At 39.2% G+C, this 22833-nt stretch overlaps 2 protein-coding genes and 1 pseudogene across 2 annotated transcripts; all 3 read right to left on the minus strand.

Annotated features, from left to right (window-relative positions):
- Positions 1-703: 703 nt before the first annotated feature.
- On the minus strand, positions 704-3115 carry LOC121049136 (annotated as a pseudogene).
- A 492-nt stretch (positions 3116-3607) lies between these two features.
- On the minus strand, positions 3608-5800 carry LOC121048978. Its single transcript, XM_040505349.1, has 3 exons — positions 5690-5800; positions 4950-5034; positions 3608-4839 (listed from the first exon to the last, which is right to left on the minus strand). The coding sequence occupies exons 2-3, from the start codon at positions 5002-5004 to the stop codon at positions 3719-3721; spliced, it is 1176 nt and encodes a 391-aa protein (XP_040361283.1). The 5' UTR covers positions 5005-5034; positions 5690-5800; the 3' UTR covers positions 3608-3718.
- A 5033-nt stretch (positions 5801-10833) lies between these two features.
- Positions 10834-16919, minus strand: LOC112165952. Its single transcript, XM_024302666.2, has 10 exons — positions 16745-16919; positions 16547-16597; positions 15220-15255; positions 14502-14552; positions 13931-13984; positions 13654-13698; positions 13202-13261; positions 11761-11823; positions 11511-11567; positions 10834-11201 (listed from the first exon to the last, which is right to left on the minus strand). Exons 1-10 carry the CDS (start codon positions 16845-16847, stop codon positions 11134-11136), a joined length of 588 nt encoding a protein of 195 aa, XP_024158434.1. The 5' UTR covers positions 16848-16919; the 3' UTR covers positions 10834-11133.
- Positions 16920-22833: the final 5914 nt, after the last annotated feature.

The following is a 22833-nucleotide window of genomic DNA, read 5'->3' on the forward strand; positions in this document are numbered from 1 at the left end:
TGCATGGCGCCACAGGGAAGTCACCATTCTCATTAGTTTATACTGTTGTTCCCCAACATGTGGTTGATTTAGTTAAGCTTCCTAAAGTTCTTCGTGTTAGTGTTGCTGCTGAAGGCATGGCTAAGGATGTGCAGACTGTTAGAGAAGAAGTTAAGACCAAGTTGGAAGAAACTAATGCTAAGTATAAAGCTGCAGCTGATAAGCATCGAAGAGTTAAAGTGTTCCAAGAGGCTGATTCCATGGGCATTTCTAACACCTTTAATGTGGCTGATCTGCATGAGTTTCGTGATGATGAGGTTCTTTATCCTGAAGAGAACTCGGGGTCGAGTTCTTCGGATGTGGAGGAGACTGATGTAGAACGAATGACAATCCGAATTAAAGAACAGCTCGATCGTGGAAAAGGAGGAAAACCCGGTTTGCTGCAACTTTGGCATTTGGTGTCCGAATCGCGATTGCTATAGCTTTCTTGAAATGGAACGACGCCAGGAACTAAACTCGTCGCTTTGCTATAAAGTGTGGGCTTTTTCGGGCTTTCGGGGTCGTTTAGGGCATCAAAACTGCAATTTACTGTTTTTTCAGAATTTTCGGTTTTCTAGTTTGTTTTGGATTTGTTTTATTTTTACCCGTGGGCTTTAGGGTTTCATTGTTAATCGCCCTAGAGTTTCTTTTTTCATATATAAGCAATCTTAAACGGCTGTAGAACCTATCTTTTATCATATTATCAATCAAATTGAGAGTTTTCTCATTTATCTCTGGTGGACTCCAGAATCCTTTGTTTTAGGTTTATTGCTTGTAAACCTAAGGTTATATTCCGACTGCGTCACAATGTGACTGCCTGATGAGTATTCCAAAAGCAACCTCTTCCTTCCGATTTGATCTGGGATTTCCAGATCAGTGTCTTTGGATCTTGGTTGAGATCCTTTCCGTGGTTTTGTAGAACCTTTAGACCTTATAGAATCAAGTTCAGCTTCAATATTAATCACGTCAACTGCACCATGACCCCGAGCCACAACACAAACCTTGTCTCATTTGTTTAACAGATCAATTTCTGTTAAACAAATGCGGGATTAAGACACTGCTCACCACCATTATTACGTCAGACAAGCCTGCAGTGAACAAAAAGTACCAAAGATTCGACAACAAACAACTATTCTAATTGTGATTAAATATCATTCTAGTTATATCAAACAAGTTAAATGGCAGAGAAGATGGATATTTGCCAAAATTTAATATCTTGTTTGGGCGCCCCTTCGAAAAGTCCCACATCACTAGCTTCGGATCAAGACCTCCAGTAATAACTGCTCATGATAATCCAGCACAGAAGTTGTTAGTTAATTGTTTGTGATTTGAAAGAGATAAACTTTTTGCTGGATTGACACAACATATATCCATCTGCCTCAGGAAATTCTAAGTACACCCAACACAGGACTTCCAATGCAGCTAAAAAATTTCTGTATATTGGCAACACCCTAACAGAATAAGAGATACCCAAAATTCCACTCAAAAGTATCAGATAGATGTATAATGCCAAGAAGCCATTCTTCCTCCTAATTACTAATTAGTGCCAACTAAATTTAGTGAATTCAATATGCTGAATTGATATTGCAAATGCTTATATTGACATTTGATTGGTTTTGTAAACAGAACATAACTATAAACTGTACCTTATGAAAAACATAACTTTTCCTTGTTGGAAATGTGAGTGTGGTCAGGTGTGCAGTAAGAATAGAATGCCTCTGCTATCCTGTATACATGTTGATAGTAAGAGTTAATGATTATGTAATGGACGCCATCAACACAACTTTTGCAATTAGAATAGGATCAATTTCCTTGGCTTTTACTGAAACGACTTGATTCCATTCTAAACACCAGTTGTAAAATGCCATGCAGTCCTTTGTTCTCTTTACTCTGTGTGTGTGTGTGTGTGTGTGTGTGTGTGTAAGAGAGAGAGAGAGAGAGAGAGGTGATTAAGGAAAATCTTATAGATATACCTTCCGAAGGTCTCAAAGGAAGAAATTGCATGCTGCTACTTATACGATCAAGGTGGATACAATGCAAAGAATTCCAGGATAGACAGAATGCAATGGGATGGAAGATTCTAGGTTTACAAGCCATTTGAAAGTACCTCTATTTCCAAGGAAAAAAGGAAGAGAAAAACAACTACTTCTTTGAATACCATACTTCAAAGAAAAACAAAACGGAAATGCTTAAATATCTAAAAAGAAAAGGATACACTTGTATGGCAAGCATCAGCTCTTAATGTTCTGTAAATGCGCTCCCGGCGAATGTCAACGATCTGCCATGTTGATTACAACAAGGAGCTGAAATTATAACATAACTACATTATAAGACAGCGAACAAATCACTCATTAACGAAATAACTGCAAGATGGGTAACAAAAAGGGACCTTAATATCACCACCATCATCGGCAGCAGCAAGAAAAGAAGCCTTAGAGCTGCATGCAATCTGCATAGACAATCACAAACAATCATCAGCATAAGCTCATGAAATGGGTAGAGCTAAGCTTGAGAAAGTAATCAATAGCAATTTCTGCCGGAATATCCTGTACCTGATTTATCTTCTCTTTATTATACTCAAAACTCTCCAGCACATTCCATGAGCAAGAACTCCCCTTCCAAAAATGGAAACAAACAAACACAGAGACAATGAGATTTGATGACTTACCGGCCAGACGCACATCAAAGCTCTTAAATTTCCTCCCCGATGACACATATACCACAGTTTCATTCCTGCTTCGACCAACAACAATAAAGTTTCAAACTTGTGATTGTAATTTAGTATATGACTCACATAAAGACATACAGGTCTAAGATTTCTTAACCTTGCTTGAAGCATAACGCGATGTACCAGCTTCCTTTCCCACTTCCATTATGTCTATCACTTCTTTGCATTTCATATCAAACCAGCAAACACAACCATCCTACATTTATAAACAGAAAAAACACCAAAAGCTTACCCAAGATGTCAAACATATGCAAAATTGCAAAGAGACACCAACTAGTTAATTTTGAAGACAAAAAGTTTTCAGGCGATACAACCTGCGGCAGTGGCCTTGTGACCTCTCAGCCGTCTTGGTTTTGGGTCCGTCGCCATCTCCGCCACTGCCGAGCTCTCTCCTTCTCTGGTAGAGGTGACCTACAACTAGTATTGGAGTTGGGCTTTAAGATATCGACAAATCAATCCCACTCCATTACTTAGCTGGCAAGATGGATAAAAGAGTGGATTCATGTATTACTTGTTTTATTTTTTCAAAATGAATTTCTTCCAGCTACATGCAGTGATGTAGAGTTTTACTTAACTTCTAGTTCTGGTTGTATGAGGTCCTATTTCTTTGCCTTTTATCCAAAATTTTATATTCAACAAGTTCTATGAAGTTAACTTTTGAATTAGTGAGATCAAATCGTCTAGAAGTAGTTGAAGCTGAAATTGACTTGTTAAACATGCCACCCCTTGAGTCTACATGATAAGGTCGACTGCTACAGGATTAAGACTTGAGGGAATCATCCACATTGATAACAAAAACATTCTATCATCTTAATGAGACAGAGTATGAAAACCTGTTCTTCTTTTGGATCGTCTAAATATCCTATTCTACTGATGGAAGAGGGAATCATCCACATTGATAACAAAAACATTCTATCATCTTCATGAGACAGAGTATGAAAACCTGTTCTTCTTTTGGATCGTCTAAATATCCTATTCTACTGATGGAAGAAAATTGCACAAGTTTGCAATCCTATCACTTGTGGGCATGAAGAGCTCACAATCATAGTTATCATCCGAAAAAACAAGCACCTCATCTCCAGGTTGAAATTGAGAAGAGGACCGAGCATCAGCACTGTCAAAAACAACTACTCGGGTTATAATGGTATCGGGATTCTCAGCACTGCATTCACCTACAGCAAGTAGGTGTGCAGTCTCAACTCCTTCCATATTGTCTGGAATAGCCTTCTTGAACTGCAGCTCGTTAAATAGACTGTAGCTCATCCCATAAGTTACAACCATGAATACCTTTTCCATATACCTTTCCAACTTATCAAAATCTCTTCCCAAAATTTGCAGCACATGGTCCCCCCTGGTAATATGTCCTCCTCTCTTTTTCATCTTTTTCATCTTTTTCTTGCTTTTCCAAACAATTGCCAAGTTGACATAACCTCCGGACAATGGGTCACGTAAAGCGGCGACTGCCACAGCCGTATTTAGCCACTCAATATAATCATTAGTAGTTGGCTCTCCATTGTGGTTCTTTAATTTTTCCTCTATATATTCCTTTGCCTTCTTATAACCAGTGCCACTTCCAAACACTCCTGTGTCACTTTCCAGATACTCATCAGCGGCAACGGAGTAAATATAAGCTTTACCTTTCCTATAGCCATACACCAGCACCAGCCCCGGAAATAATTCCTCGTTGCGATTTTCATCCTTCTTCTTCTTCTTCCAGATGTCCATATACTTCTGAAATCTCTTCCTTACTACTTTCATATCCACCTTAGAAGACAGCTGCTCAACCTCCTTTGTAACAGTTTCTATCATCCTCTCGCTCTCAATCACTCCACCAGAAATCGTGGCCATAATGTACTCTGTAATTGAAACTATTTTTGGATAATCCCATGATAATACAAGACCCTTGGTGTTTTCATTATTACAGGAGGTTTTTCCATCTGATGCGATAAAAGTTCCTTTCTTACCAACCACTGCTATAATGGTTGTACCTATCAAGCCTTTAGATCCTGTATCAAAGATCGAGTCCAAAACTTTAGCTTGCCTTTTGGTCCCTGGATCACAGGTGAAATCCATCTTGTCCCCAATTGGCTCATCTGTTAACAAGGGATCAATTCAATGCCGTTATTCATTTCAAATATAAATTTAACATTCGGGTAGCATCTCCTACTTAGCAAAGAGAAATTTATGGATACCAAGAGAATACCTTGAAATAATGAGCTATTTTTCTTCCCCTGATGTGGTTCTGCTGGTTCTGCCATATGCACAGACTTGTAGGTATTTTTCTTCCCCTGCATACATACAATAATTATTACATGTGGTTCCAAAGAGGAAAAGTTCACTCTCGTCTCTCGATTCATGTCTACATATATTACAAGATTTTCATGTCATGATACCAAAATTGTCAAAACAAACAATCAGGAAAAAGCTCCCTGTTCCAGGAAACAAAAAAGCTCTAATCTTTCCTAGACTCAGCAACAAACGATGACCCAAACCTTGAAAATAACTCCATTATATAAAGTATCATAAGCTACTCGAGCAAATCTGTAATATTTTGCAAAAAGATTGAACCTTTTCTTATTGAGTGTCTTCTGTTTTGTCTTAAACAACACCACACAGTTCATTCTCGTCTCTCGATTCATGTCTACATTACAAGGTTTTCATGTCATGATACCAAAATTGTTAAAGCAGACAATCAGGAAAAAGCTCCCTGTTCCAGGAAACAAAAAAGCTCTAATCTTTCCTAGACTCAGCAACAAACGATGCCCCAAACCTTGAAAATAACTCCATTATATAAAGTATCATAAGCTACTCGAGCAAATCTGTTATATTTTGGAAAAAGATTGAACCTTTTCTTATTGAGCGTCTTCTTTTTGTCTTAAACAAGTAAACAACACAATACACAGACAGAGAGAGAGAGGGAGAGGGAGAGAGAGCTCAACTTACAATGGCGTTGCGTCTGTCTAACGGGGGAGAGAGAGAGACAGAAAGGAAGCACCTTGAAAAAGCTCAAAGCTTGAACCTTTACCCTAGAAAAAAAGTCCAACTCAGTCCAACTCTCAGTCCCTTCAGAACATCTATTTATATTTCTTCCTCTTCTTTCATTAGCGCGCTAATCCAACTTTAATCGAGCTTTACAGATGGCCATTTGGCACTCAATTACACGGGAAGAGCAGATGTTACCTCCAGCCAATGAGGACTGTGGGTATAGGGTTTTTAGGGTATTTCACGATATAAAACCAGAGGCATTACTGGTATATGATAGTGCTTATTTGGGTTTTGATTGGTCGAGAAAATATTGGGGTTTTGAGTTGGGCCATGTGCGTATCTACGTTGGGACAGATGTCGCACAATAAACAAAAAGGTCCAAAAAAAAATATACCTCATTATGCAGGAAGTATAACTTGAATTAATTGCTTTGGGTTAATCTTTGGGAACAAATTAAACCTCAATATGAGGGAAAGTTCAAGTATTACTTTTTTTTTTTTGTCCCTCTAAACAATACACATTAATTTCTCACTAATCAAAATATCGGGTCTTTTAAGATCAGTTACATGAGAATTATTCTTTAGGAAAACGGAATATAATTCCATTGATAAATCATACGACCTTACGAGGTTAAACTTTGAGGGATTTAAAGGTCTCTCAAATTAAAGTCGATACTCAATTATATAATATTGAAATCCAAACAGAAAATGCAAAAATTAAAGTCCAAAAGAAAAATGCAAAGGAAAAACTAACGACTAGATTTATTCTTACACAACCCTACCTCGCCACATCTGTCTTAACTAGCCTTGGGCCTAGTGACCCTCATGGTGTACCCCTCCATCAGTCACTATAGTGAATAGCATTGATTCAGGGTCGTGTGAGGCTATCTTTCCTAGTCCTCTTGGGAAAGAGGTTGCATCACTGCACTGCCATCATTATGGGCCTTGAATTCCACCTTAGAGGAGCGAGACACCATAGAACCCCCAAGCATCCCGCCTTCTAGTCACGCTGCCACAACTTGGGATTGTTCCTCAACCCGCGAGGACAGCCGCGCTTCTTCCAAGGTGATCGTCACTTCAAACTAGCCCTTAGAAGAAAGTTCCAGCCCCATATTCTCCCCTCGGAGGCAGCCCCTGGATCTCCACCCAAATCCGCATTAAGTCCAATAGAAAGCAACAATATACGAGAAGTCATCGTCATCATTTAGGAAAATAAGGATGAGAAGTCATCTTATCATTTAGGAAAATAAGGGCTCGTTGGAGACCCAACGGGCCTCCCTTCTTCACTCGACCAAGATCACTCTCATTAGCAAAGGTAAACATAAACTGATCTTCTCTTGCCTGAACATCCACCGGAACAAACAATCTCCACATAGATCGGACAACAATGTGAAATGAATCCAAAACCATAGATCGAGCACTGTTCAAACGACCTACCGTGAAAAACTTGTTGATGTCATAATTTGGTTCAACAAATTCTTTTGATTTTTCAACCCATTCCATGTAGGACACGTTGAAATGTCAAAGAGTCTATGTAGGACTCTGATCTTTCAACACACTTAAACTTTTCATCTAGAAAGAAAATGAATCCTTAGGCATAAATAATCATGACTCGTGAGATGCATAATCATGGTATGGCAAGTCTTTAACCTTGGACCTCCACCTCTTAGGTCTTGGACAGCCACCATGTTATTGACTTGTCGTCTTGGATAGCAAGGTCAAAGCATATCGTGACCTGGTTATTAGAATAGCATAGTCAGAAGGAATCGGGAGCCTCAAGCCCTAAGGCCAAGAATTTGGCCCCCAAGGCTTAGAAGCCTCAACCTCTAAGGATCATGGCCACGACTTCCAAGCCTAAAGTCTCAACCTTCAAGCTCACACGTAAACACATTTATGGAGACATGGTAGTACAAATCAAGGACCAACTGTCACCAACCTTTCCACGTGTCAAGCTCCGACACCAAGTATGGCTCTCATGTCATGTCAACAGTGATTTGAGGACAAAGGATGGTTTATGTGGTGACACTTGTCACCAACTTTGTCAAACTCGTCCTGAAGTGTCAGTAAGCAAAGAGTAGGGGTTGACACCTCGATTTTATGGAATTGAGCTCATGCCTTTCCCTCTCCACCTCAACCACTTTTCTCCTATAAATACCAATCCTTTATAAGCAGAAATCGACGACTTCAACTCTCTCCTCTCTCCCAAAGCTATGGCAAAATGCATAGTCTCTTCTCTCTCTTTCTCTATTGACATGTCAACTTCATTCTTATGTCAAAATGCTTAAGCATCATTCTTTCTTCTCCAGTCTCCATAAATGTTCAAACACACTCATCTAACTTAGGCATCGGAGTGTGTTTGGCCGACCTCAGGCTGGTCCTCCGATAACCTTCCATCTCTTCACATTTGCAGGTCCTTTCTATGGAGCTCTGCCAACTCGAGGCCTTGGATGCCCAACATCAAGCGAAGGAAGCCCAAGGCAAGACCATCAATTTCATCCTACATGAGAGCTGAAAGCCCAATGTCAGGCAGGTGAAGGAAGCCCGAGACTAGACTATAAGTTTAACTCATCAAGAGAGCTGGACCCCCAACGTAAGGTGAAGGAATCCCAAGACGTCCGGTGAAGAGAGTCCGAGACGGGGCTATCAGTTTCACCCAACAAAGGAGCGTGGAGGCCCAACATCAGGCAAATGAAGCCCAAGGCCAAACTATCTGTTTCACCCAACAAGGGAGCTTGGACGCCTAACATCAAGTGAAAGAAGCTCAAGGCCATACCTTTAGTCACAAGAGGTGGACGACCAAGACCAGGCACAGGACCACCAAGGCATACCTTCAGTCACAAGTAGATGACCAAGGCCACACATATAGTCAAACTAATTGAAGGAAGAGATAGACCCACTTCAAGAAAACAACCCCAGCACTTTACACTTGGATTTCAACGAAAGTCTCGTTGACTCGTTGATACCGAAATTGGCATCAACAAAATTGATAAGCCAAAAGGCCTTTCCATGGACACCGGAGATTGCCGAGATCCACCAATACCTCTTCATCCCTGAGCGACAACTTAGTCGCAAGCCTAGCCGTCATCGAAGCAATGGAGGCAGTCATAGTAACCAACACCGCACAACTGGAAAAACTCACAAAAACCTAACAATAGCCACATGGAGGCACAGAGGGAGAGAGGCGGTATGTCCCAATTTTTAACCTTCGTCAGTTATATGAGATTGGAGGAATAAGAAAATGAAAATATTTGTGAACCAAAGACTAAAGAAATCAAAAGTACGTCTTAAGGTTTGCAAGTTCAATCATTTGGTATCCACGTTGGAGTTACTGGATGTAATTACCTGGGTTTATTCCTTGGGATAACATGAAATACGTAATTACATCAGATTTTCAAAGCATGCATCAAGGAATAGCCATGGACAAAAGTCACAAAACTGGCCCTTATACTAAGCAAATGGCAAACCAATTAATCATTCAAACGTTCTAGCAGTCATGTGCTCTGTGCTCAACTGATCGATACGACTTGAAGCCTTGAAGGGATGCGAAAGAAGCCAAATACCAAGCGATATATGTGCATCACAATTCGTCTGTACACGAAGTCACGATGCAACTCATGCAAGTAATTGCTACACATCCATTCATGTAACTTCTAAGGCAGTAAGCTAGCCGGTAATAATACATATATTGATAAGAAGAGAACTAGTCTAGTAGAGTCTTGAGGGTATCCCTCCACCCACCCGCAGAGTTTCTCGTGCCATATATGTAAGAAGCATATCATCATATCGATGCCGAAAAGGCCGTGCATATCTTCAGTTGCGCCAAGTAGCCTGTTCAGTAACATCTCTCCTGCCTTGAGGGCCTTACTCACACTGCGATGTGTGGGCAAAGTTTGAAAACACAAAACTAGGAGCAACGTATACAATTTACACGAGTATCTGGCCGAAGCTATGTAGTCCGCAAGGGCCTTGGTCAACCCTAGAAGGGCTTAGATCTGTATGTAACAACATTTTATAGTGAGTCGATCCTTAAATCGTCGTGGAGGCTCGTGGTTGGAGCCAGCAAAGGAGGAGATGATAACAACGTAAAGAAGAACCTTGATTTCTTCACGTTAGGAGCTACTTCCTTACGAAAAAGAAAAGTATTTGACTTTATAGTCTTTATATGGGTCTAGTTTCAACTTTCAAGGCATTAAACTACAAAAATTCTACTAAATGAGGGGCAAAATGGGGCATTTGGGTGCAAAAAATGCTGATTTTTTGCCTTGGTGCAGGTGGACTAAGCTTTTCTCTGTTTAAAATGAAAAACTAGACAGCTTTCTCTTCATGATCAACCTTATATATAAAAAGTCCTAAAACCCTGAACTACACTTTGAAGTTAGGAAAAATAACAAGAAGTCAATTCCAGTGCCTAGTCAAAATATAATCACCTAAAATATAAAAGATACGAACTCTACTCATTCACCTATAAATTCTAGTGAAGCCACAGCGCCGCACTTCCATTTTCAAGGGGCAAGGGTGCTGCTGCCCTCTCCCTCCTCGCTTTCTATTTTTTTCGTCTTTTATTTTGAGATTTGAAGAATAACTCACCTAAAGTTTTAAGGACTCATCAAAACTCCAACCTCTACAAAATTCAAGACTTAGTTAATTGTGAGAGTTATAATTCAAAACTTATGTAATTGTGAGAGTCATGTTAGTTTTTTAGCTATTTGTGATTATTATTATTTTTTCCTACACTTCTCTACTATTTTCTATTTGATTTTTGCAATTTTGATGTTTATAATTATGGACTATGAGTAATTTCCTTGTTAGGGCTAGGGTTGTGTTTCCTAGACCAAATCTTGCGTAAAAACGTTTAATTTAATGTAATGATGCAATTTTATATTAAAAAAAAATTCTAGGCATAATATCATTTTGCTTCACTAGCAATATTTTGCAATTTGCACCCATAAGTTTCTAAAATACCAACGTTCCGCGCTTTATATATTTAAAAACATTTCTAAAAATTCTGGGCATAATACCATTTCGCTTCATTAGTAGCTACCCATGGGCTAGAAAACCATTGATAATAAAGCCTCAAAACACAATTAAACAATTAATTAAAAATGATATAAACCTTTAACTACCCATTGGTGTTTAACCGTTTCTAATATATATAAATATATATATCGAGAAATTCCTCACAAACATTTGGGAAATAAATTAGTGTCGTGTGAACACAATAGAACACTTCCATCTCCAACACAGCTGAAGCAAACCCAGTTTACCATCCTCACAAATGCTAAATATCTCACCATCCTCACACACCTTTAATTCTCACACAAACAACTAGGCAGGATTTCATCCTCCGGAGAATATCAACAATGATTTATTTCTCAAAATACCCGGCTGAAGCAAACCCCCCGGTTACCAAATAAAACCAGGAGGATCGAACACGTGATGCTCCTTAGGAATCGACGACAAACACACAGGAGCTGCAATTAGAAAGGTGTAACAATGTCAGGGAATAAAGTGTAATTCCTTACTTTTTGAACTGCCTAGCAAACTTTTTAATTGTTTGGGTAAACTATCACAAATGGGCACTCAACCATTACTATCCGACACTTGAACAAATAAAATTTGTTCTTTTTCACAAAATAAAATTCAACACTTAGATCCACTATATTTTCAAACAGCGAGTAAATCAAGATAGCAGTAGGGTTAGTCTGTAGGCTTTCCAAAACGCATAGGTAACCAAAAGAATTAATAATAGAACAAATAAATAAAATAAATCTCAGACATACCAGAAGTGTCAACTGTCATGTCCAAGTGTTTAGTGGCCTTTTGTTCTTCATCGCTACCTGTTCACGGGTATTGTTAACTGTTATGATAACCAAACGATTCTACGGATGCTATAAATAATGAATAAAACCAAAACCACTTGTTGCATGGTGAAGTTTTCTTCAAAAACCAAATGTTCTCTATAAAAAAGAGCCGAAGGAGGTTCTGAGATATTATTCCTCACAAACATTATTACAAAAGTCAAAAGCTTACCAGGAGCACTAGAGTTATCTTTGATGTTGCAGCGATCAAAAGCACGGCCCAAAAGGACAGAATCTGTTTGTGGCTATATTGTCAGATAATGGATAGTACCACAAAAGGGCAATAATGAATGCTTGAAGATCTATGATCACATAAAAAAGTAATGTATATTATTCTGTTTATCATATACACATCATCCAGAGACCAAAATTAACAATTCGTTACTTTAAATGTAGGCTATCAATATGGCTTAGCTGGATAACTTATCTAGAAAACCCAAATCGATCCAAAAGGTTGACTATCTTCTGAAGCGGCAGATCCAATAATGACTCGGCTTGGAAAGGTAGTGAAAGAGAGAAGTAAGGGTGAGACCCTTCTCCCACAAGGGGAGGTTACTTTACTCTTCATCCCAGTTACCATTTTGTAGTTTTAATGTTTGACTAATTCTTCTAATACTGAAGGACACTACTATTCTTTTAACTCACGTTAGTAACAGACGGGGACCATAATAACCACATTAGCAGGCATCGAAGACGGGATGGATTCTAGAACAATAACGAGAATTGCAAGATTGCAGGGGTAGTTTGATTACATTAGAAATATGGGTGTAGGACGGTAGGGTAGGGTAATAAACTGCAATTTCCCCCTAATTTTTCATGTGTTTAGTGGCTTTTAAATTTACAACAATTCCATTCACATTGTGCAACATGCTGGCATGAAAAGTTGGACTCTCAATTATACCACCAATCTAACGGCAGGGCTACTTAGGTTTTCAAAAAAGTTAGATAGTGAGCAAATACCAGAACAACAAGGGTGGTTTTGTGTCTTTTACCCTATAAAAGGACTTATTTTCCGACGTAACACATAGTTCAAACAAATTCAAGGTAACTGAAAACAAAAATCGGATGAACACCGGGAGAGCTGCATGTGCATTATGTACAAACATGTGCTCTTCTAAGGGTCTGAGTGGGTATTGTTCAATACCAATTACGGACACAACAAATGTGTGTGTGTGTGTGATATCAAATCCCAAAACATCAAGACTGACTACATGAGAATATGATATCAGATAGTCAAGCACTAGCAATGGAAAGATGCTGGGTCATAAGCAAAGCAAATATGAATCTCTAATTAAAACTATTATAAGTTTATAACTATCCACATGAAATTGAATGGTTCCATAAAAGCAAAAATGACTGTTTAATAGCAATGCAAATGCATCATGGAAAACTAATATAAATCTCAGACTAAAATTTTTATAAATTTTACGGTTTCAATTTTGGAAATTTTATAAAACTACCATAAATCTTAAAAACTAAGAATGATCACACAGTATTTGTCTAATTACAATAACAAAAAAAAAATGCATTCATTTTCTACACTAACAAGAGCCCAAGAAAACTCCAAGATAATATTCTCACAAACCTTACAACAAAAATAAAAAGTAACTTACCAGTAGCACTACGGGCACAGTCGGGTTTACAAAACATGAAACTAAAAACATTCTTGTTACCTGTTTACAAAATAAAAAGCAAAAGATAATGACTAAATGACCATGTCAAAACCCAAAAATCCGACCAAATGACATCAGAAAGCAAAATTAAATTTTGAAGTTTAATGAATCAGGAGCTGCAATGCGAAATGACTTTAGAAATAAAACAAGCCCAAGAAAAACCCCATCAAACAATAGTATACTTGATTATCAGAAACGCATCATGCCAAGACCAAAATGACTTGGCTGGAAAAGATATCTCCAACATGTCAACTTGATCCAAAAGTTGGAGCTAGTTTTTCCCTAAAGACATAATATAAAATCAACACTTTTTTTTCCTTCCGAACACACAATGATCAAGCAAATTCAAACTAATTTTAATAGCAAACTCTGAAACAAAAGTACAAGCATACCCTGGTGGGGACAAGTGGCAACCTTTCGTTCTAATGGCTCGGCACCTGTTTCACAGTTACATCATTACATACAAATTATTGATAAAAATAATTATTATATAAATATATATATATATATATATATATATCTATACTATTATTAAGAGAAGAGGCTTTGTTATCCTCAAAAGTAAAACTGATCTCACAGTATTGCAAAAAAAGAAAATAATAATAATAATAATAATTTTCGTCAAATCACATAGCCAAAGAAACTTTAAAACAAAAATAAAAATCTTACCAGGAGGGCTACGGAGTTCCTTGGGATTGTAGTAAGAACAAGAATCCTTACACCCTGTTTGAATTATATTGTCAGATAGAAAGATAAAAAGCAAATAAAACCAAACGAGCGACACTATAAAAACCCAAAAGTAAGTACTATGACCACATCACATTTGAATGGTACCGTAAGAAAAGCAAAATGAATGTTCGATAAAACTGTTTTAAGTTTTTTTTCCCTCCTTTCCCCTTAGGAGTGTGTTCCAAACCGAAAAAACAGAAAGAAAAAAAAAGTTTGTATTTAAGATGAATAAATGAAGTCATTATTATTTTCTATCTAAAATTTACTTTTTATATATACCCTTCAAGGGTTTTAAGGCTTAAGGCTTTGGCAAAACATCATTGGTATCAACCATGCATCATGCACAAATGATACTGACTAAGCGAGAGAATTATCTTCAAAATTCGAATTGATCCAAAAGTTTGGTTCAGTATTCCTCGAACTACGTAATACAAAATCAGCACTTTGATGTGTCCTTCAGAAAAATCCAAGATAACTAATCACAAACTGTACAACAAAAATAAAAGCATACAGTCGCGGATAACACGCATTTTGGCAAGCTCTTGTTCCGTCACCTTGCTGCCTGTTTCACAGTTACATTGTTAAATAATAATAAATAAAATTTAAAAAAAATGAATGAATGGATGATAATGATGACAAAACCCAGAAACCAGTAAAGCGGGCATGACATTGAATAAAGGAATGCTAACAGATATATCAGTGTCATCAGAAGAGAAGGAAAAAAAAAACATATAAACAGAGAAGTTGCACATACAAGGAGATGTAAGATCCAATCAACAAATACCGGCCTTGCCCACACATACTCTAAATGTGACAGTTCAGACAACTAAACTCAGTTATCTTATGAACATAGTAAAAAGAATGCATTTTGAAAAGAAAAAAAAAAACTAAAAAATGATCTGTTATGTTATTTTCTGTTTACCATAATGCCATTATTGAAGTCTACAATAATATTGAAAGATTTGGCCAATTTTGAAAAACAAAGTCTCTTGTCTTAATAATAGTATAGATTTATTGATATATCCTTTAGAGGCTATCAAAATGACTCTGATGGAGCTACTTAATTTCAAAAACTATATTATTCAGTGTCAAGTACGATCAAGCACAAATCAATATGGCTTGGCACCAGAAATTATCTTCAAACACAAACTGATCCAAAAAAATTGGTTATCCTATAATTACACCAGAAAATATTCTCAAAGACCTTAAAACAAAAATTAAAATCTTACCATCAGCACTGGAGAAACGAGAAGATGTCACAGCACCTGTTTATGATTATATTGTCAGACAAAACATAAAGCAGAAGATAATGAAGAAGTGATGATGTAAAAAAGAAAACAACATTACTATCACCACATGACTTTGAATAGTATCATATAAGAAAAGAAAAAATGAACATTGAATGCTAAATGAAACATGAGCTGCGATGCAAATATACTAAACTTGATCAAGGGTATCAGCAATGCTTGATGCACAGACCAAAATTGAAAAGTTTGGGCAGTATTTCCCATAATTACGTAAGGAGAAGTCACATACGCAATGAGATGTAAGATCTCATCAACAATTAGTCTCTCCATATTATTCTACTTAGGATATCAAAGTGACATTGATGCAGGAGAAGTCATCTTCAATAACTATATAACTTAATCTGGGGTACGCAACATGCACGAACCAATATGCACAAGAAATTATCTTCAAGCACAAATGGATCCAAACATTTGGTTATCCTCTAATTACACTAACAAAATGGTTACTTCTTTTCTCCACGACAGAAGCCAATGGAAGTGCAGATAATCTTCCTTCCTGTATATTACATTGTAGTTTTTGGTTTATTGTTTGACTAGTTTGATTAATAATTATAAGACTTTTTTATTACTATCTGTTAATTGTAAACACACATCAGTGAAAGAGAGGGAGTCCACATTATCCACATCACAAAAACAGAGGGGGTCCACATCAGCCCGCAATGGAAAGATCAATTCTCTAACGATAACGAGCATTGCAAGAAACTCCAAAAAAAAAAAAAAAAAAAAATCTATTCCTACTAGAAAATTCCAGGTAAGCGAAAAACAAAAATTAAAAGAAAACCAAGAGATTGGCTGTTGTTGCATGATCCACAGACACAAGTGCTACTAGGTCCTTCTGCACCGGCACTCTGACTACATGATAGTAGCAGAATATCAATGTTGTGGCATAACAAAAGCAAGAATGAATCTCTGATTAATACTAAAATTAATGCAAGACTGCAGATGCAATGAAATCTATGATCCCATCAACAGTGGCTACTCTATATTAACTGTCTCATAGAATAATTAGTCCAAGATTATTTCGCTGGAGAAATTATCTTTAAAAACTATAATGACTCTTATTCTATGTCTGGCCATACATAATGTATGAAAAACCAAAATTCCTTGGCTGGTGAAGTTATCTTAAAAAGACCAAATCGATCGCGCAGTATTTTGTCAAACTACCCGAAAACAAATCCTTTTCTTCAACATACAGAGCCCAAGGAAATTGGCAGATCAAAACCTTAAACAAAAAAATTCAAACTCTTACCATGTGAACGCCCAGCAGGAGAATGATGCTTTGATTTTCCGACCTTGCTACCTGTTTGAGGTAACATTGTCAGATAATTACAAACAAACAAGAAACCAAAAAAGAAAACTAATGGTAACCCATATAGCTATTCCCAGATAGAATGAAACAAAGAGGAAATTGCAATGCCTAAAACCAAAAGGAAAAGGAAAAGCATACCCGCAGGCTTATCTCGTTTTTGGATGAACAGAGGCTTTTCGGCCTGCAGCCGTTTGAGTTCACGATTCCTTGGACCCTTCGTTCGGGAAGACATGCCTGCCATGCCAAATTGGGGATTTAGGGGTTTGGTGCCAAATTGGGCGATGACAGAAAAATTGGTCCTTTTTTGGGTATTAAATTTTATCTTTTTCGACGTCGGTTTTTCACGACACTTCTTTTCTGCATATATTATTATTTTCCTCTGATTCTCATTTACTCTTAAGTTGTTGTAGAGAAACTGAATTTGAGAGGAATTTGCTGTGGGTTCTCATTGATAATAGGAGCCTCTTTATATAGAGAGGATTACAATGCATAGAATCTCAATCATACAAGGAAAGTAATTCTACATTGATTAGGATTCTAGATAGTAGATCATTCTAATTAAATCCTATTACCACTAGGTCAAGTAACCTAGAGTTTGGGCTAAACAGAAATTAGGTTTTCCTTGAACACTCCCCCTTGTGTTGCCCAAACGCGGTGCTTCTCTCGTTGCCTCGTTAAAAACCTTGCCGAGTAACAAAAACCCAGTGGGACAAAAATAACCTCGGTCGAAGGGGAAAAATAGCACAACACACCATTCACGTTTTGAGGTGAACATGTAGACATCTCCCCCTGATGTCTGCGCCTCCCCCTGATGACTACGATCATGGGAGTTCAGATAATTTTTGCAAGCCAATTCTTGCCACATGTTTCTCGAACGTGGATTTGGGCAATGACTTAGTAAACAAGTCTGCCTCATTATCCTCAGATTGAATCTAGTTCACTTTGATCTCGAGGAGTGTCTGTTGTTGCTGATTATGCTTGGTATTATCGCTTTTGATGTAGCCTTGCCTCATTTGTTCAAAACAAGTAGCATTATCCTAAATGCTCGTAGGCTCATCTGTGGTAGACTTCAAACCACAATTGTTCGAACATGCGTAATTATGGATCTAATCCATATACATTCACGAACCACTTCGTGAAGAGCAATGATCTCTGCATTGTTTGAAGATATAGTGACTAGGGTCTATTATGTAGACCTCCAAGATGTCACGGTCTTTTCCCATGGTGAACACTTAACCAGTTTGGGAGAGACCATTGTGTGGGTTAGAGAGATACCCAACATTAGCAAAACCTTCCAAAACACATGTCGTTTTAGAATGGGGATAGAGAACGCAGGCCAGCGTTGGCGGCGTTTCTGGTGTGTGATGGGTCCAAATCCATCATCTCTTCGTAGGGATAGAACAAGCCCATATCAATCATACATCTCAAATATCGAAAGATATCTTTTACACCAATCCAATGGCGTCACGTTGGCGCAGAGCTATATCTAGCTAACAAGTTCACAACATATGAGATGTCTGGTCTTGTGCATTGAGATAAGTACAATAATGCGCCTATTGTACTAAGTAAGGCACTTCTGCCTCTAGCACATCTTCGTCATCATCCTTTCGACGAAGAGGATCCTTTTTAGGATCAAGACTACGGACGATCATGGAGGTGCTCGAAGGCTTGACCTTGTCAAAATGCCTAAGCATCTATCGACACGATGCTCAAGTTCCAAACCGAGCCATAATCGTGTTCTTCCAAAATCCTTCATCTCAAACTACGGATTTCAAGTGTTCAGCAGTTTCCCTTAACTCTTTAAGGGCTTTTAATGAAGATCATGTCCAACATGAACCGCGATAGAATCCAAAACTTGTCATAGAAACGCATGGGCATATCCCTTCCCAATCAAGTAGTCACTTTAGTGAGCGTTTCAACCTCTTTGTAAACGCGCTCCATGGTCTAGAGCTCTATATTCTCAAGAATAGGTTCTAACGTTGAGGCGTCCCCCAACGATAACCATAACCCGGAAGATTCTCATGAGATGGATTTTGAGTCTTGATGATCAAAGGATTGGAATGTGCCAAAGAATCCTTCGAACCCACGGGCCTCCCACGCATCCTAGCTGGGGCCATGGCCTGTAACGCCAGAGTGCCACTCTCTTTGGCGTTGGCGCCATACCCACCTCCGTGTGCGGTGGCGCTATGTCCTCTCGTAGGGACGTCCTTCCTTGCAGGTTTGTTTGCAGCATATTTGTGTGATCTCGTCACTTTAACAGGGATCGAGATGAGACATAGTGGGGATAGGCCACGACAATTCATGTCGTTCCTGTTGAACATTTGTGTTCTTATCTCCCCCGAACGACGGGAAAACTGTCTCATCAAAGTGACAACCCGCAAATCTAGCGATAAAGAGATCGCCTGGCAAGGGCATTAAGAGGCGGGCGATTGTTGGAGTCCCAAATCCAACGTAGTTGCCCATTCGTCTGTAAGGACCCATCATAGAGAGCTGTGGCGGCGCAATTGGCACAAAAATGGCTCACTCAAATGTGCGTAAGTACAAAAGACGTGTACGCAGTCACTAGCTGTAACGCAGAGGTACACTGAGTGGCATTAGGTCGTAGACGAATTAGCATAGCTGCATGCGATATTGCATTACCCCAAGCGGATGTAAGAAGATTGGTGCGCATTACCAATGTTCGGACTACCATCGTAGTCGTTTCCGCGAGACCAATTGGGTGTGTACATGGGAATGTGATGTCCAACATCAAGCCCATTGCAATATCCATCGAAAGTCTTTCGATGTAAACTCTCTAACATAGTCAAATCCAATTGACTAAATAGGATGATTCGGGGAGTGAGCCCGTTGTTGTATGATATGTGCTAGGAGTGTAGCATAAGCAGCATTACAAGTGGACAATAGCACAACACGTGACCAGTGTGTTTGCGTGTCAACCAACATCATGAGATATTTAAATGTCCGCAAGTTGGTTGAATCAATCCACAAAATCCCTACGGATTCTTTGTAAGAACAGAATGAGTAATGGCATATCCTTTTCATAGGACGGTCTCAGTCCTAATTTCCCTAAGGAAGAGGCTTAGTAAAACGAGCGAGAGGCTTTAGAAGCAACCAATGAGAATTTTGGTTAGGCCTGAGCGTATGAAACACTATTTTGAAGCAAGTTGGTGATTGCAGCATCACCTAGGGCGCCATCACCATGATGGACGCCATCCATGGAGTCATGGATAGGGACTACGCCATCCCTAGGCTGGTGGTGGACGGAGGTGATGCCCTAGGCAGCAACATCGGTCACACTTAGTCTAAAAATCAACTTTTGATTCATGCTTCGTTTCGCTCGAGAGAAAAGATGTCCGTGTGAAGTCTTTTTGTAGACGGATCATCATATCATGACTAGGATGACCTATCCTATTGTGACAAAGCCAATATGTGTCTAAATCCAAGAGATCTTCTCTCATAGCTGTATTGGATTTAATAGCTCGAATAGTGACATAAAGTCCACTAGAGAGACACATAAACTTCTCTAAGATGCGTCTTTGTTCGCAATCATTAGAGGTAATGCAAAGGAACTCATTTCCGTTCTCTACATGCATTTTCGCATGAAATTCGTTGGCTATTCATAGGGTACTATTTGCCCTAAGAGCGTAGAGAGTTTCTGTGACAACTGTAATCAAGGTGCCATTTGGCAAGTGGAACTTGGGTTATTCCATGTCCTTGAATTAATACTGATGGTCGAGCCATCGTAGTCACAAAGTCATATGCTCATAATCAAAATTGAGTCATAATGAAAAGAACTCGAAATTTTATTCATAAGCCAACGGAATACATCATTGTTTCTATGATCAAAGAAAATCTAATCCAATAAAAAGTAATATAGCAATCTCCTACATCTCTTGGAAAATAAAAAGACTTAATCAAAATCGCCAATTTCTGGGTCTTGATCCTTGTAGTCTTCCACCCTTAGATCTAGATCACCATCTTGATCTTCTTGTGCCATGTAATTTGCTTCCCTTGCTTCACGATACGTCTTGTATGCGTTTGCAACATTCTGGGGTGCGGTACATGTTTTGGCCCAATGTTCACTTGATCCACATCGAAAACAAACATCATTATGGTCAGGCTCCCTTGATCGAGGCGCCATTGGGGCGCGATTTGGACGACCTATCCTCTTTGTGGCGTTACCACCATGGTCGGAGGCTCAGCCTCTCTCTCTCTTCACACGTTGACCTCCACGATTCCGTGCACGCCTCTCTTAACGATTTCCTTCCTCTTTAGGGCGAACATACGGACCAGAATGTCCAGAATTATCCCTATCCTTAGGGTTTCGCTCCTTGCGTCCTCCATTGGGGGCGCGACTATAGTTAGACTCCGGAATAGGCTTAGTTCCCACGGGTCTAGCATTATAGTTCTTCACAAGAATATTGTAGTGCTTTTCAGCTACGTTCATGGCGCCAATGAGCTCATGAAACCTTGTGATACGTCCTGCATTTACATCAATCCGATAATTCTTTGAAATCATCAGTGCAGAGACGAGGAAGGTAGAGAGAGTCTTCTCGATCAACATCGTATCAGTTATGGCTTGGCCACAAAACTCCATCAGAGACTTGATACGAAGAGCTTCCGAGTTATAATCAAGCACAGACTTGAAATCACAAAAGCGGAGGCTATGCCATCGCACTTCTAAATCAGGAAGCAGGGAGTCACGAACGTTGCCAAATCGCTGCTCAAGTTCTACGGCCCATAGCTTTCTTGGGTCTTCCTCATTGAGGTATTCATTTTGGAGCACGTCATTCATGTGCCTTGTCATGAGAATTATGGCTTTAGCTTGTTTTGCTTCGAAAGCAGTAGCTTGCTCAATGGAGAGCACGTTCTGACCAGGCTCTTGGATGGCTTCTAGAAGTCCATCAGCCTTAAGATGTTGGCGCACATCTCGGACCCACCTATGGTATCCTGCGCCAGTTGTTTCTAGTGGAACGAAGTTCAACTTGTTCAAGTTACTCATCCTGAAAAACAACACAAGATTAGGGTTAGTTTCGGAGCGAAAAGGCTACCACGAAAAACTATTAAATTTCTGAGCGTAGTTGCTTCCAAGAAATTAGGGATTTTCTGAGCGTAGTCGCTTCCAAGAAAATCCGATTCCAAGAGGGGTTTTGGATTAGATCGAAACAACGATGTATGTGGTCGATCGTTTTCTTCTCAACAAACTTTAAGTTTGGAGGACTCTACAAGCTCCAAGCTTGGAGTGAGCATGAACTCCCACAGTTCGGCTTTTCGTCTCCCTTATAAAGAAGAAAAGGGGGGTAGAAGAAGGGATGTTGGAAGTCCCCGAGAAAAGAAGAAGAAATTGGAAAAAAAAAAAAAAAAAACTTCAAAAACGGGAACTTTTAGAAAAGTTTACCTTAAAAAGATAGCCGGAAAAGTGCCGAAAAGTGGCCGGAAAAGTCGCCTGAAAAGTGTTGACCGGAGGGTTGACCGGCGTTGACTGACCGTTGACCGAAGTGTTGACGTGGCAGAAAGGCTTGGCGGCTTGCTGTACGTGGGCTCACCTTTTTTTTGGGCTGCAGCAAGTGGGCTTGGACTGCAGCTGTTGGGCTTGGGCTGGGGCCTCCTCCTCCCTCCCTTTTTTTTTTTTTTTTTGTTCTTTCTTTCTGCCGGTTCAGGTTAATAAGATTCCGGTGGCAGGTTCGATGAAATTTTGGCCGGTTCCGGTGATGAAATTTCCAGTTCCGGGTTACTGGGGTGGAGACGCTGCAGGTGGTCGAGTATGGCTGCAGGAGGTGGTGAGGAAAGCTTTGAACCGGGCAGGGGGATTTTCGCTACTTCCGGTGGCCGGTTCGGATATTTTCCGGCCGGTTTCGGGGGCGGGGCCGCCGGTTCTGGACTCCTGGAGTTGAGATCTTCAAGGTGGGCGGCGGTGGTTTCTGGGATTTGAAGGCTACGAATTTAGGATTTCAGGGTTAGGGCTTCGTGCTAATAACGTGTTGTAGAGAAACTGAATTTGAGAGGAATTTGCTGTGTGTTCTCATTGATAATAGGGGCCTCTTTATATAGAGGATTACAATGCATAGAATCTCAATCATACAAGGAAAGTAATTCTACATTGATTAGGATTTTAGATCCTTCTAATTAAATCATATTACCACTAGGTCAAGTAACCTAGAGTTTGGGCTAAACACAAATTAGGTTTTCCTTGAACATAAGCGAAGTTTTTTGTTCTTCTTTTTCAT

This window comes from Rosa chinensis, chromosome 5 (genome assembly GCF_002994745.2).
Source record: "Rosa chinensis cultivar Old Blush chromosome 5, RchiOBHm-V2, whole genome shotgun sequence".
NCBI lineage: Eukaryota > Viridiplantae > Streptophyta > Magnoliopsida > Rosales > Rosaceae > Rosa > Rosa chinensis.